The 17,130-nt window shown below is 44.1% G+C and overlaps 1 protein-coding gene across 2 annotated transcripts in view; it reads right to left on the bottom strand.

Moving 5' to 3' along the window:
• Positions 1-16,601, bottom strand: part of LOC131885258 (homeotic protein spalt-major-like) — a 75,445-nt gene extending 58,844 nt beyond the window's left edge. For both annotated transcript variants that reach the window (XM_059233224.1, XM_059233226.1), the window contains exon 1: positions 16,022-16,601. In XM_059233224.1, coding sequence (XP_059089207.1) covers positions 16,022-16,088 — 67 coding nt within the window. In that variant the 5' untranslated portion in view covers positions 16,089-16,601. The remainder of the gene's footprint in view (positions 1-16,021) is intronic.
• Positions 16,602-17,130: the final 529 nt, after the last annotated feature.

Here is a 17,130-nt window from a genome sequence, read left to right as displayed (position 1 = left end):
TTGGTTTTTTCAGCACGTTTGGTTTCATGGTCGTCGGACAGTGCGCTGGAGCTCTCCTGCCTCACCTTACGAGAATAGAGCCTATATGCCATCTATACCTACGTATGCTACTATACCCACCGCTTTACCGCTTTTGACCATTATCTGAAGGATGCAAGATGGCAGTAGTCCAGTGATTTATTTTTGCGGTTCGTCAACGTTTTTTTTTCCTTTCGTCCGAGTGCCTGCGAGTGACAGAAATATTACTTCTTGGGCTAGAAACAGCTTGCCAGTTCGAGCACAATGATACAATAAGAGAGAGCTTTGAAATCTTCGTTAGGACAGCAATATGTTGGGTTCGTCTTCCAACTCGTTGGCTGTGGGCTCTTGACGTCGGTCTTTGCCATTACTTATAGAATTGTCGCTTTCAAAATTTGACTGCCGGGCCACTAGTCTGACGTGCTAAGATTGGTTTTTGGGGCATGACCAAACTCCTTGTGCACGAACGAATTCTTCACATATATTGCACATTAAAAAAAAAAGAAACCGCTTCTCAAGCTTATTATGAACATGGATAAGCTACTAGCAATAACCGTGGTCATAGAAGCAGTGTAAGGAGCTAATCGTAGCGTTCGGAGAGCGAGTCCGCCGTGATTGGAGAGGTGCTTCATTTTCCGGATGGAATCGGGAAAATGATATAATTGATGGGTCCAATAAAAGACACATCGCGACTTGATGACAGAAGTATAATAAACGTTTATGGCGCATAAATGAGAGATAAAAGAAGTCTCTGACTCCTAGCTAGTGCCAGCCAGCCACCAACAGCCAGCCACGTTTTGAACGGCGTGGTCCTACTCGGAGGTACCTTTGTCTTAATACCAATGATTTTGAAGGAGCTTCTATTCGACTAAGTATTCTCATCCGACGAAGGAGAAGAAAAGATGGAGGGGAGGCACAATTCAAATATCTGCCTTTTTTATTTACTAAGCATTGAAACATTGAATTGGTCAGTAAGTTTAGACGAGTATTGGATTGTACTGCGGGCCCAGAAGCATCGTTATCTTGACTCACTAGGCCAGTTGATGGCTTGCTTGGTCGCTTGGTTACCATTTTACGGGTTCTTTAACAGGTCCAAAGGCCATAATATTAGCAATATAACGACAAACTAGGCAAAGACAAATGTTACGATAACGAATTCATAAAACGCAGTCCATCCTACTCGATTCAGGTGAACGGAGGGCCGGTTTCTGTCGAACAGAAATTAAGGGCATTTACCCGAAGAGCATGGCGAGTTGAAACCGAGTCAAGTCCAACCAGAAATGACATAAAGTGGGAGTTTTGTCTTTAAAATGTCAGTCACCCTCGATGCATGGAAAACGAGAGATCCATGTGTGCTAAAGTAATCAGGCTTTTTTGACGACTTCTTGTGAAGGAGATGCCATAATATTGAATTTTCCCTTCACTCTTTGCCCGATCATAAAGACTCATTGATAACAATCTCTCGAAAGAATGAAAAAAAGTGTCTGCACCGCACTGTCAACTTCGAATCGGAGCCAATGTGCCAGGCTAGCCAAACGAATTGCAGTCATTCTTGTTCCCAAATCATTTCTCTGAAGTAAGTCAAATCAAGGTTTGGAGTCTGTATGCCATGTTCATTTTCATAGTGCGTTCCAAACCAATTCTTCGAACCCGTTTCAAAAGTTGAACGAAATTCATGCTATCTGACTTTGAAACAAGTGAGCCTTTTCAGTGCGCGGAAAATATGTTTCGTCATGGCTCGTATATACATACATATTTCTACGTCTTTGAAATCTTAGTTGTAAAGTTCGAGAAAACTGGAACACGAACCGGGGTCAACGAAGCTGAATCGGGTATTTTGAGTTGCAATTGTGATTCAGGGCATATCTAGCCCGCCTCGCTAATTGCTCGCTCCCTGGCGGAAACGAGGCAACAATCCTAACGAGAGGACAGTCAAGTGAGTCCCTGAGGAAATTCAATAGTCGCCGACTCTCAACTCGAGGCTAGGATGCCATCCATATCAGCCCAGAGGAACTACTCCACATACATATATGTACATTTGAGCATTGCTGGGCTGGCTTCAGCGACTGCTGCTTTCATCTGTCACTTTTCGTACTTACCAGTCAGAGAATGGATTGGATTTCAAAATAGTAGTCATCCTTACCTAAAGAAAAAAGATGGAGAGAGAGTGAGACTGTGAATTCATAAACCAGTCACTCCTAGTCTTACATACGTACAAGTACAAAACATAAGATGACGACAATTAAAATTCTGCACAGCGATTGAACATTTGAAACAATGGCCAGGCTTCATCTCGCAGAGACGTGGTTTCCTCTCCGACCAGGACAGAAAATATGGTTGACATTCAGGTTCCATGCTCAGGATTGTGGTGGTTGGTCGCTTGGATCGCTTGGGTCGCTTGGCCAGATGACACTTTTTCCCATATCAAAAAGCTGTGTGAAAACAATGCCGCCCCTGGATCTGCTTACGATGGGACAATCCTAGCCGGGATGTCAGCAGTGCTTGGGAGTTTGTTCATCTACTTACTATAGCAATACAATGTGAGTCAGCCAGTTCGGTGGGGAGGAAAGCGAACGAAAGGCTTTCCCAGTTTAATCTGGAGTCCTTTCACGTTCCAAAGCACGGAATGTCACATCGTGATGTGAGCGTTGCCGAATCAAGTTTGTGGGATTTCAGATTGACAATATCCACTAAACACTGGTAGACGACAAATACAAAATCTGCTTCGCGAAAATTAGCATACATTCGATATAATTTTGACGACTTTTATTACAGGATGCGCATGAAAGTCCCAAAACTAACCATAATAACGAAGCAATTTTGAAGGAATACGTTGATTCGAAAGGAAAATGAGTTCCCAGGCCATGGATGGTTCGCATGGGATTTTGGGATTGAGAATATCAAAGAGTATAAAAGGACGATCTGGAATGTGTGTGAGTACCTTCCTCTCCCTGTCTCTCTTTCTTTCTCTCTTTCTCTCTCGCTCTCTGTCACTTACTAGTTCGTTCACTCACACACGCAGACACATACGCAGAATGATGACAATGTCGTTGAGATGAAATCTTGTTGGATTAAGGGATCCTGGTTATCTAGGCTTAAGCACATTAGATATATTAGCTGTATGATGGGCCGCCCTCCATTTTTAGGTCCCGATCCATCTCATCCCAAATTCGTTCTTCATCACGTCGTCATCTCCGTTCGGCTCATCGGGAATGGAATCCATTTTACTTTTACTGAGAGACTCTGAGAGCCTATTTCGAATGGGTGGTGGTGATGATGGTGGTGCGAGGAACCTTATGGGAAAATGAAGGAGCGACCCGGACCGAGCAAGTTCACCTCAAGACAGGAATGAAAAATGGCACTGAAAGCCGGTTTTTTACCATCATTATATTGAATCAAAGAAATGTGTCCCCAACCCCAAGTTCCCCGGTTTCAAACGTTGAGCAAATCTGTCTTCCCATCCAGTTGATATACAGTATACGAAATGCTAGTATTGCTGTATACATACAGAAGTATGAATTCTTCACATCGATTGTACGGAGGACGATTGTCGAACATTTTCTGGGGGATGATCGTGCCCGAGAAGGAGAGGGGGCTGTTACAATTCAGTCACAGAAATACATACATACATAAACAGCTACAGTAGCTCATCAACTTTCTTACGTCGAATCTTCTCTGGTATTTGTACTGTGTATAGTAGCTCAGAATGAATTGTGGTAGTGATGGTGCTGGTGGTAGTAGTAGGAGTAGTACCAATAGTAGAAGACGCGACCATGAAAGCCAAGAGGGAAGACAGGAAATTTATGTTTTATGGCCGAGAAGGGGATCTTAACCTTAGTTCTCCATATTGCTTCTGTTCATTGCGCTGGAAGGGGCATGATTCCATTGCACATTGCCAAATACGGGAGCGGGAATAGGGCTAGTTGTTGTTGTTGCTATTATTATTGTTGCAATCGGAGCAACAGCACCAGTATTGGAAGTAGCAGCAGCCACACTGCCACATTGACGGGTACCAAAGTACCTCGAATTGGAAAAAAAATCCAATACCAAAATGACAAAACATTGATGGCCATGCATTTGGCAGGCAGGCAGGCAGTCAGTCAGTCAGTCAGTCCTCAAGCAAGTAAGCAAGCAGATCGAAGCGAGTCACATCGAAGCTGGCTTGGCTCCGAGATGGCCGCGTTACTCTGGATTGGTTGGGATCAGTTCGATACGAGTACAACATCCGTACTAAGGCGTAGAAGAATCAAGAGATCTGCTGCACGATGGGATATGAGAAAGAAATGGCAATTTTTCAAGACCATAAAATGACACAAATGCCCCTGATAGTCAGGGGAACACTGCGGGAAAAACATGTTCGAGGGTAGATCAAATCAGCGCCAGTCCAGTCGGAATATCATTGGCCATTGTGGAGAGATTCTATTGTGTCAAAACCTCGAACAGATGATGTCGATGAGTGGCTTTTTCTCATATTTCATATGTCTGCCATCCACTTCGCCACCACCACCATTGCCACCACAACAACAACCACAACTACTTTTGTTATGGAGTAAGTAGCTGGCTCCTGTGTGTATTGCATATCATTTTGGAAGAATGAATTGAATGACACCACCCTGGTCGCTCCTGTAATCTCAGCCGAACAATGAATATCAATTTGTCCACGCCCATGATCTTACACCACACGGGTAGGACCACGACCAGAGACCCGTGAACATCGAGATGATGTTGACGACCAAGAAGAGGGCCAAAGAGAAGAAAGGACAATCTGCCCCCCCCCCCCCCACAACACATATACAAAGGTGAAGTATACTACTAGAACAGAGGGGTAGAGGAGAGTGGTATTGAGGTGGGAGGAATAAAAACCATATTAGCCCCAGATGCTCCAAGTTGTTTTCTATTAACTTGCTCCACCGACTCGACGATTCTTTGCTGGGTTTGGAATGAGCAATTCACTTTCTCTCCATCCATATATCCATCCATCTATCCATCCCCAAGTGGCTCCCTCATAAGCTGAGCTCGGTGAGTGAATGGTTGACAAAGTTGATGATCCTTTCATATATACTACGTGATACATGTGCTCTCAAGCTCTAACGGAAGCAATCCAGCTAAAGGCAGAAGATTTCTTTACTTGCATGCACTCACTCAGATCATGAACAGATTTTTGCTTCTCTTATGATCCCAATATGGACCGATTACGATCCGATGAATCCGTGCCACTTTGGAAGACATAATACGGGGAAATATTTCTCTTTCCTTTTTTCCTACCAGTCTCATTTCTCCGAGTCAAGTAAGTAGAAACTTGAAGTGAGGTTAGAAAACCATCCTTCTTAAGGAACGAGGGTTTCTTGAGCAGCAATTCTTCCCATCCTTATACCTTCCTTCATCGTCACCTTCACTGCATTTCGTTCTTTTTCTTTGTCAGAGCAAATGGATTTTGCTCTCTTTCACTTTCTCTCCTCTCGTGGCCATCAATATTTGATGAATCTGAATGGACCCCGCGAACTAAAAGCGACCAGAATAACTGCTACTGCTACTGCTAGATAGGACAGGGCAGACAGAAGGTGGTTCTTGGGTGGGTTCCTGGCCAATCGTAGGCAATTCAGTAGGATCTAGTTCGCACACCCATTGATATCAGCCACATCCAAAGTCCAAAAAGGTGATTTGTAGCATCTGGGGAGCAATGTGCTCATATGAGAAGATTGGAAAACACTGCTCTAGTTGTTGTTGTTGTTGCAGTACTTGTACAACACTATTGGAGTGCATTGGATAAAAGTGGTTGGTCAGACATGAAGCTGAAAATGGGGGGAAAAGAGAGAGAAAGCAAACCTAACTGAACAGTGGATTATTTGACCGACCACGGGCGCTGCTTTAATTGCCAGCCAGTCACTAATTGTCAAAGAACCAATACCCACCGACGTACATTATTCATGCTTGACACCCAAAAGGTTCCTCGCTCCCTTCCAAAAGGACATTTATTAGAAAACAAAGGAAATCCACGTACAATTGTTTCGGAAATCAATAAAGCTAATGCAATGGTTTTGTTGGGGATGGTTTTTGGGAGAAATTCTGATTGCCGTTTTTTTTTTCTGCTGATCCTATCCCATATTTCATTGCTAAATTGCTTCATTGCCATATTTATGTACGTGTACTACAACATTGTGTGGGTAGAATGTCTAATTCTGATTCCATCTGAGCATAATCATAATGGCTCCTGATCCTACTACCACTTTATTATTTCTCTCTCTCTCATCCGTGCATCTCTATTTCACATGTAGAGACATGCAAGGAATAATCTAGTATGTCAGGGTCGGTCCCAATGGCCTCATTGGAAATCCATGAGAAACGGATTATGATTCCAAATGGCAACAATCACAAAAGGCGATTACCCTGCCCCAAGTGGCTGGGCTCGTCGTGGATGGGGGTCGTTAATCAATTGTAATAACTAGCATACAAGCACGAAACTGGAAAAAGACCAAGCCGTCGCTCACCAACTTGGGCGGCATACGCTTTATGAGGCTCAGATTTATACCATTCCTCAATTGGGGTCCATTTCCACTTTCATCATTAAGATAGACCGAGAATGAAGGCGATCTTGCCGTTTTATTATAGCGTAGTTCCCTCTCAAAATCAATGTCCTGTAACGCTGTCAAGCATGCGTTCGAGACAACTATGAAACTCGTCGGTGATGCTCACACGTCCGTTTTTGTTCGGCTCGTTCCATGAACCGAGCCAGTTGTCCATCCTCCAGCATCATCACCACTATCATCCTGCTTCATGTACTGGTATACTGTTCAGCATACTGTGTAGTACATCTTACGTACGAGTACATACAGAGTTTGGAACTGAATACTCAGAATCATCCTAATGTTTGAGCACACGTGCGCATTCATAACATCAGACTAATGAGAAACACCATGACAAAGAGAAGACGAGAATAAGGAGGAGTGGAAGAAGTGCCGGTGTAACGTGTCTGACAATGTTGCAGCCCCACGTCCAAATGAGACTGGCTGACCTTCCATCCACATGTGATTCATAAGTCAAACTTAAATAAGCGTGAAGACGCAAGCATAAGCATCCTTTCCGTCCTCTCTTTCAACTCACCCAATTCCATGGAATTGCAACTGAGATGAGCACTCGTAGCAAATACCGCAGTGGAATATTTGAAACCATATGGTGGTAACTATTACGTACTCTAGGTTGCGTTGAGCCCGATTCAATGATGTCGGTTCACTTTGGTGATGCTTTGTCGGGACTATCAATGAAAGAATCAATAGGTCCTTGGGTCAAGGAGAAAGGAAGCCCCTTCTACTTTTTCCAATGGAAGTGTGGAAAGATTTGGAGGGAGGGGGAGTTCTTCAAGCATGATGTAGTAAGCATGGAGCAGTTCGCCCGATCATTGAGGTGCCCCGCCATGCGTAGTTGCATATTGAGGTTTTTGAAAGCCATCCTCTCCTTTTGGAGGTCTGATAAGTCCAGCACTAGAACACAGTACATAGTCTGAACATGTAAGGTAGTGCTGTCCAAATAAGGGTGCTCAAGTTTGACCGAGTGATTCTGGAGCTCACGTCCACGAGCTGCATTGCTTTTATTGTCCCACCATACACTGGATATGCAAAAGGGCCATTAACCATATCTGAGCACTTTGCAAAAAAAAATCCATCTCGAATAGAAAGGTTGAAGTTGGCACAACTTGCGGACTACAATCTTTGGACAAAAAATATTCATGCCCTTAAATAACCACTGATTACTCAACCAGAAATTCTACTCCGAACTAGTCACAGGAAAAAACACCTCTCGTGGTAGCTTTTCTCAGTGCTTTTGATGGGTATTGGAACATTTTCCCTTATGGGCTGACCTCTCATTTGTTATCCGGTTGTGAGTAATGGCATTGGGAGATGACAGATATGACGCGTGGACCACTTCTCGTGGAGATGCTCTCTCTGCTCATTGAAGAGTGTGGCGACTCCATATGACCAAATCCTCCACTATGTACAGTGCATATGAGTACCAAGATGGATAGCTCGAGATTGCCGACGCCTCGCTCGCTCTTCAGCCTTGACTACACCAAAATGGACGACGTCACCGCTGTCTCCGTACGTATGAGCGAATGTGGTTGCTCACTCCTAAGAACAGGCCAGTGTGTTCTTGTGAGGCTTAGGACCCTAATGGGCACTAGCCACTACTGAGATGTGATTTCCATATGCATTCCCTGGCCATCATCTTTTCTTCTCCCTCCGTCCCTCTTTCACTCTCTCTCTCTCTCTCTCTCTCTCTCCACAAAATATGGCGAAAGGTCAAGTGAGCGATTGACACAAAAATGCCAGAAAAATGGGGAAGAAAGAGAGCGAAAATATTTCGGTTGTAATGGGACCGAGAGAAAGTGAATAAGTGAGTATATTCTTGCACTTTGAGTGCCAGGGGTTTCTCTGACCATGGCCGCCCTCTTTTACTATGTACTGTTGTAGACTGTACATTTCTGAGTGCGAAGGAAAACAGTGAAAGTTTGAAAGACGGTCCCCTGGAGAATACATTTGGAACACAAGTTTTGACTGACCAACGAGAGCTGTCTCTCCTCGTTTCTGTTGAAGTGACGTTCCATGGGCTGATGGGACGTGAAACGGGGAACAGGGAACGAAAAGGAATCCACTAAACAAAAGTGTGTCAAGATCAGGAAGGCACCTGAATGAAATGTTTTGAACGGGATGAGACACGGCATTCATGGATTCCCTAAGATTTTTCTTTCCTGCCGTAATTCTGTGATTGTATGAGAGTCGATCGGAAAATGGAGCGTTAATGTGCCAAGACGAAGATAATATTATGTATGAGACTTGGGGGAATACACGCGAATAGGAATGGATTCCCCGATGGACAAGTCCGGTGAATAATAACGAGGATAGAAGAGAGTCCAGGATTTTGACACATGAGGGAGGCATAAATATTCATTATCACCCTTCTCTAGGTTGTTCTGACCAGAACCTCGCTCTTTCTGTGTCTCTCTTTTCCTTTGCCTTCCTTTGTCCAAAGAGTCCGTTTTTCATTGCATCCATTTTTCCGGGAGAGGAGAGTTTTTCCATCCGTTTCGGATCAATACAATATGGATGCATCTGACTCCAAGCAGTTCGCCACGATACTCTACAATAGTACATAGTTTGACCACAACTTCCCCAGGTATTGGCGAGCGAATCCGTTCCAAAATGATGATAAGTGGGATGCAGAACTATACATGTCCCTCAAACCCTTTTCATACAGTGTTCTGACTCTATTCTTTTTAACGGAGCTAATAAGCGGACTCCCCGCGGTCTCCTTCAGCTTCCACCTTCCAACCCATCCAACGGGACGTGTTCCTATTGTTCTCATAATTGTATTGGAATGCAAGCTTTTTTCGCTTTTCAACATTTTTTACGGGACTCGGAATATCTGTCAAATAAATGTAGACACAGAAAAGAGGGTTCGTTCGCTTTGAGCTGTTGCGTGTCACAACCCGTTATAATATCCAGGGAATGGAAGGGCTTTCCATGAGCGAGAGAGAGAGAGGCTGCTAGATGACAAACCGAAGGGATTGGATGTCAAAATCTGATTTCCTTTTGCTGCCTCTCGAGGTTGTGGTGGTGGATGGTTGGGCTTCAGCAATTTTGATCCATCACATACAAATACATACCGGTAGACGCGCATACTGTTCGTACCTTGGATGAAGGAAAAGAGCTACTTCGTCGTTGACGAGTCGAGAGCGCCAGAAAAGACAAGGCGAGCTAGCTTGATGATGGCTTTTGAATAATGCATCATCATCTATAGACTTATCTCTAACAGGTATCAGTACTTCGAACCCTGAGCAAGCAGGTCATGAGATGAGAAAAATCCCAAAACGAGGGACCTCGTCCGTCGTCCCATCGTTCGTTCGTTCGTTCGTTTGTTCGTTCACTTTGTCAATGAGTTAGTACATGCAATGACTTGATGACAATCTATTGATGATGAACGTTAAACACACGAGGTACTTTTGATCTCTTTACTCGGAAACGAGGGAATTGTAGAGTGGATTTTACTGGACTTTAAAAGCCAAGCTATTGCCATCACTATTTGTTGGGAAACTTAGGAACAAGTTGGACAAGATGGAAAAGGATTCAACTATTTCCTGGAATCAAGAGTTCTGAAAGATGAACTAGAAAATGTGCTGCTTAAATTTAGTAGAGCTCAGTTATGTCAGCAGGTCAGTCTAAGTTGTATTTTCAAGTGAGCCAGCCAACACCACTGTCATAAAACAGCTCAACTCAAAAAAAGTTGAGCCACTGAAATAAGCAAATGGGCCGAAAAGGGGTTTCAAGCCCAAAGTTGAAGGTACGTTGGAGAGCGAGAGCGCAAGAAATGGGTGGATCTTTTACGACAGCCTGGTCAAACTGTTTTCGGGTGGTGAGTAAATCTGCTTGAACAAGTCTAAGTCACATTCCATATTAAGGTCATCGGTGCTTTTCTGCTTTATTACAACTTCTGGCAGCCCATTCCTCGAGCTATTACATAAAGATCCAGGAGCAGAAGAGCAAGGGAGCAGAGGAGCATCCGAATGCGGCGACAATTGCAAGTCATCAAATCGAGGCCAGAGCAAAGGAGAAGCATCTGCTCTCGTTGTCTCGCCAAAAATTGTATGCTCTAATCCCTACTGATTTCCAAATTTCCTGTACTTCCTCCCACCTCAATCAGGGTGAAGTCGGGTATTCCCCTTCTCAGTGAGCCAACTACATGCTACGTGTCTGTCTGAGTTGAGGTGGATGTGTGGGAGTGTGTGTGTGTGTGTGGAATAGCACACGAGATAGGTCTTTCGGCCCGGAATTGGAAGCAAGCAAGGTTAACCTTCTTCCTTCTTTTGCCATCTTTATGGCCTCTCTCTCTCTTTTCCCTTTCCTTTCTTCCTCTCTCTCTCTCTCTTTCTTTTCGTTCCGTACACGATCCTTCTTCGCCTTTTCGCTATTCTTCACCTTCCCTGTACCATAGACCCTATGAATGTATGCATATACGTACAGATGTATGGATGAATGTAGGGTATGGATGATGTGACGTACGTGCTGCTTCTCAAGGGAGTACCGTAAGAAGGAACTAGGAAGGGCAAGGATGAATAATATGGGCGAGCTCACTCACATCGAGGTGATCCGTCACTTTTCCCTCATAACAGAGACAGAGCAAGGTGAATGGTGAAAATATTCTCTGGTCGTGCTTGCACTCCCTTCCATGCTTCGGATATAGGCGTGCATGCAAGGAGTCATAGGACTAGGGAGAGAGTAATTTATCTGCATTTGGAAGAGGGTTATAGGGCAGCCATCCCTCGTACTTCATGGGTGTAGGTGTCAAAACCCAATAAACCCATTTTTTCCAAGATCACACGGAGAGTCAATTCCGTCTATTCCTGGAGGAAGAGAGCACCCTAACCATCCACGGGATTGGACTTTAATGTGTGGTGAACGACATACCTAACCCGAATATTGCTCATATGATCTCCTCGAGTGCATTGTTGTGATTGTCGTGCTTTCTGTCTCTCTATTCTTATCGGAATGTATCTCCGTATGATGGATGATTTGGACGTTGCTTTGTGTCGCTCAAGGAGAGAGACGTGAATCGGCCCACACGAGCCAACCTTTTGCTACTCCTCCTTCCTCAAAGATATGAAGTACTCGTACATCATGCATCGAGTGCACTCGACGACGAATTACCGTAAAATGTCCATAACATTGGTACACTGGAGGCTGGAGAGCCATATAGCCCCGTTCATGCATACGTACGTCGAATAGGGGGCGTTTGTTGTTCTGTTCGGTGTGCATATCTTTACTTCCATTTTCCGCTTATTGATGGTATCACTCTTTCTCTCGCTATTTCTCCGTGTACTAAGACCATATGGCTCGAGATTTGACCCTTTGCAATGACCTGCTCTACATGTACCGCACAAAGAAGGAGGATATCTCGTTCGCCTTCTCGGTTGTTCATGTGCCAATATGGATTAGTCTAAATAATGAGATTGCAACTGTTTCAAGGGAGACAAGAGCCAAAACCAGTTCAACAATGAGGAACACGAGCCCAGTACAGTTTTGGATGGCCATTCAGTCATACAGCCATCCAGCCGGCCAAGTAGGACCAGAAAAGTTGTCGACCGACGACAAGGGTGAGTTGGTGGCTTCGAAGAGAGGCAAAGCAGGAACAAACCGAGTAAACCGACAGAGGAACATGTGGTCATCTCGATGTGATATCGATTTGGCACCCGAGAAATGGCCCATTTTCCGACCACAGCCCTTCAGAATACTCGAAAACGCCACCGAAAAAGGGATCAGTCGGATGATGAAAAACACATTCAAAATCATTCCTCGAAGTCATTGATAGTGAGTGCACTGCTCACTTTCAGGAGAACGAGTCGATTGATTTTTTGACAATTTACAAGTGGAAAGCTTCAACAGCAGCATCGGCATCTCAGATTTGAAACTTTGAGGGCAAACCTTGGGCGTGACAAATTCCCTGGAGAATTTTCGATTCCCATGAAATATTGAACCCACACAACCTGGGCACCTCCCGGATATATGGGCTAAAAGTAAACCCATGTTTTGATTTTGACTTCATTTGCATACCTGATTCATTGTGAGGCATGAGCCTTGGTTGTGTACTACGAGCTACGACTCACTGCTGTACGCGTTTATGTGCAGTATGCGAGTAGAACACTGGATGTTTGTCGATTTCCGTCCCCTCACCGATTGAATTTGACGCCATTTCCCGCTAGATTATAGCCCAGAGAAAAAAAGAATATCCAAAGCGAAGAAGTCTTCCTCCGTCCTCCTCTCTCTTTCTCAGCCTTTTCTTGGATTCATTCATGGAGCGATCCCTCCTCTCCCCCTTTTCTTTCTCTCCATTTTTTTTTTCAAAGTAGTGCTGGCAAAGGAAGTCAGGAAAGGGGCCGCGATCACGAAATGGCTTTAATTAATTATGAGAGACGTGATTGGAATTCGACAAGTCCCTCACTTATTATTCGCAATACTCGAACTGTTTGTACATTTCCATTTGCTAACGAATGCGAATCTGAGCCCTGCTTTGAAATTTCACTCCCTTTACATAGGGTATTTGTTGGAAATGCCTCCCACATGAATTGGAGATCATGTGTTTCTTTGGGCTCCCTTAGTGACCAACAGATTCATGTAGTAGATCCAAAAAGAAAAAAATACCAAAGAGTACATGTTCATGTAAGAAAGGAAGCATGTGACAGTAGATTTAATATTGATAACTCAGACGAGTGACTCGTTCATCTCATTCCATATTCAGAGCATATTGGAAATTGCAAATTTAGCCTTTTCCATCGTGTTATTAAGATACGATGTGGGAAATGTGCAATATGTATGCTTTGAGGAATCAATTAAATACAAGTAAAGGTCAGCACGATATCCGCTTTCAAACTATGAACAAAACAACGCGGAGACGAATTTGGTAATCATGTCATTTATCCACGTACATTGTCCAAAATGTTGATTGCTTCGGCAAATGGCCAAATACATGGTGAAAGAAAAGAGGTATCGTCACATTAAAATTACAATTTTGGGCAGATTCCTGGAGTGTTTGGAAAGCAGAAGCCATCTCCTTCTCTGCTAATTGTAAGTCATTAAGATGCACTACTGGAAGCGAAGGAGTAAAAACAAGTTTGATTGCTCACATCAGCTTCCATTAGTGAGTGCATATTTTAAATTTCTTGGAGAGTTTCTGAGTTTTGTACCAATAACGGAAGCGACACCCTTAATGCCTCTGTCAGTCTTTACAATGAACAATATTTGAAGCAAGTTCTCTCGTCTCTCGTGGATTTTTTTCCTCGACTTTTTCATGCGGTAATTAAAATGTGGCTCGATCAAATGAGACCAAGCATTTCACAAAATTATGAATGAACATAATGACAGCCGCAACAGCTTTGATTGCACTTGATTCACAAGAAATAAATGAAAGGGGGGGGCTGAGCCAGGGGTTTGTTTTCAGTCATCTTTTGCTCATTTGGTGTAGTCTTAGGTACCGGTTTTCAGTATAGGAACAATTCATATCCACGGTAGGAGAGCTTGTGGGCAACAGATATGCATTAATCTGAAATGTATGGTAGTTACATGGTAGTATTCGTATTAGTAGTAGATATTGTTGATGTTGTTGTTGTTGTTGTTGTTGACGAAACAGGATCGAGGTGCGCGATATTACTACTACTGGTGCAGTATATACAAGAAAAGACGAGTAGAATGAAGGTAGAGGATTACCGAGTCAACAGCACCACCAAAAGCCGCGCAGACAGTTTTCGGAGAGGTTGTAAAACCATTTTCAAGCTGCTGTTCTCAGAGTTTTGCCTTCTGTTATTATATTACTGTGCTCTAATGCATTCGACATGTTCAGCTCAGAGTGGCTGACTGACTTGTTTTCGTTCATGCTCAGACGGCCTCACATCCTAACATAACGACGCATACGACTGCCTACCTTTTCACCTAATCCAAGTACGTGGAATGAGAGCAGTACGTAATTTATAAATTCGTAAAATAGTTCGAGACCAACATGACATGATGTCTGTGGTAGTGATTCGATATCTTTGCTCCCCTATTTCCCTGGGACCTGGGGGGAGACCTTTGGGATTGACAATAACAATTTGAAATGATGGAAGAAATTTTCGAAATGATTTTATGGCCTCTTCTTCCGTTGGCACAAACAACAAGCAAGCCAGCATGCTGCCTGTCTTTCTGCATCTATCCATCGTTCGTTCGTTCGTTCTTTCGTTGGTTGGTGGTTGGTCGTTGGTTGGTTGGGCCAAGAGGAGGGAACATGGGGCTCTTTTCAAAACTCGGTGGCAATGATATTCCCTGGATAATGATGACACCTTGAGCTCATCCATCCTCGTAGTGGATGGAGCCATAAAAAGTCACAAATGCTAATCCCCATACTTGGTACTCGAGACGCATAAAACTATGAAACCGAATTGAGAGGAAACAGCGTGCTTCAGAAGTACAGATAGGGGTTTACTTTTGTCAGCTTCAACATAGTATGGCATCAAGAGAGGTGGGCCCATTTATTTTGTCCGCTTTTGCACCCGCTAACTCCTGTCCGTCTAGTATTTGATGCATAGTGAAAGAAACGCCTCTTAAATGACGCCGAACAACCCAGTTGTAACTTATGTCAAGAAAAACCCTCACCCCAGACGTCCTTTAGCCTTCTACACAATTTTTGACTCGTGAGTTTTTCCCCCTCCTTTTTGACACATTATTGACATCTTCTTGAGTGAGCCAAGCCGTCTCCAAGTGAGGAGAATTGACTCCAAAGCAGATCAAGCTGAGTAGGTAAGTAGGAAACCCTTGCCTTGTGGGGGAATTGAAAAGGGAAGCAAAAACTCTCCGGATAGGCTATCACGCTCAAGTCGGCCCTGATGGCAATCAGTTGCATCAAATTCATAACAAGCCCCAATCCATTTAGCGCCAAGTGACGACGGTACATGGATGGATGAATGAAAGACTCGGACGATGACGACGAAGACAACGACCGACGTACCCACCGAAATGGAGAGGACGAGACTTTCCTGCCTTCTTGCAGAAGTGTGAAATGAGAAACTGAGTGCTTATCTGAAAAGCGCTGATGAGGATCATAATTGTTTTTTCACCTACGCCAAGAAGGAGCAGTCGACTTAGGCCGAGAAAAATGACATGACTAATGGTCTTGCTAACTCAAAATAATCTCACTTATGACAAGACAAAGCAGACAGACGCGAGAGAGAGAAGTTCTTTTGTTTCCTTCAGGACTGCTCCAGCCTCACTACCTACTTCTCCGTCGTCGTCATCAACATCATCACTTTCCTCCATCTCATCTTCATTTGCACTCCCCACTTTGGAGCTCATCACACATGGCCAAAGCCAGAGATTTTCCATTCCGTACCGAATGGATCATCGCACTAATAACACTTCAAGCACAATGAAGACTTTTGGAGGGATCGACAGGCCCTAACACCAGGCCAAGAATTGATAATGGGACTTACCGTTGGCTGATATGGGCGTTCCATCCTCAAGATGACGAATCGGTTTGGCTTGTTTTCTTCGCGACATCCTGATTGGAGCTCTGCTTCAGTTGAGAAGCACCCAAATCAAAGCTAGAGTCCGGAGGTCATGCGCACACACACATGAAATGGCGGATACTAGAGCCTATTTCTGCCAGTCCATTAAGTCATGCTTTACAACAAATGGACCAAAGACATTTGACCGGCTGAAGTAACGAAGATGTTAGCACTTAAAATTGGCCATAATATGGCTGATTGATTGATCCGATCCGAATCAGATGTCAGAATTGAGATCAGGATTTGGACTTGGTAAAATATTCAAATCAGCTCACTGTTTCCGATAAAACATTGCCATTCACTTAGCAATGCTGTCAAGTTTGATATTATAATATTTTTGCCCGCTTCAAACACAGTTGGCGATCACTTGGTTGGAGGTTGGTAGTTCAAGTATGAATAATCATTGAAGTCATTGGGTCAAGATGATATCACACGTTCAATGTCGATCAAGGAAACAGCGTCCAACGACTGAACCCGAAGAAATGGCCTCAAGAAGGAGACGAAGACGACTACTTTCTTAGGCTTGAACAACAGTACATAATGCTCTTCTCGGCCGGAACAGGAGAACAACAACTTCTCCTCGTCGTTGGCATGCTCGCTCAAGCGAACCTGCTGAATGCTTTTCTTCGGTTCGTCTCACCAGTAGTAGCGCTGCTCATCATCAGCTCCACGTCCAAGTACTACTAGTCTTCCTATTACTCTTTAGACGACCACCACCTCCTCGGATATCGCCACTACTACCACTAGCACCATCACTACTACTACCACCACCACCACCACCATCATCAACATCACCTTTTGCGGCCTCAAGATATGAAGACGCCAATGCCGCCGACACGCACCTCAGCTGCCACATTCACATATAGACATGGACTTGCTGCTCACTTGATTGTTTCAGGTTTGACTGATATTAAGCCTCCGACCCAAACCTTTTTCAGCGGTTCATATCAGTGCGAGAGGTCCTAGTGGCGGCATATTAACTTGCCGCTAAGGCTCCATCGTTCGATCATGCTTCAAAAAACGGCGGAGACTCC

This window comes from Tigriopus californicus, chromosome 8 (assembly GCF_007210705.1).
Source record: "Tigriopus californicus strain San Diego chromosome 8, Tcal_SD_v2.1, whole genome shotgun sequence".
NCBI lineage: Eukaryota > Metazoa > Arthropoda > Copepoda > Harpacticoida > Harpacticidae > Tigriopus > Tigriopus californicus.
The sequence above is the reverse complement of the archived record's forward strand: the minus strand, read 5'-3'. Positions and strand labels throughout refer to the sequence as shown.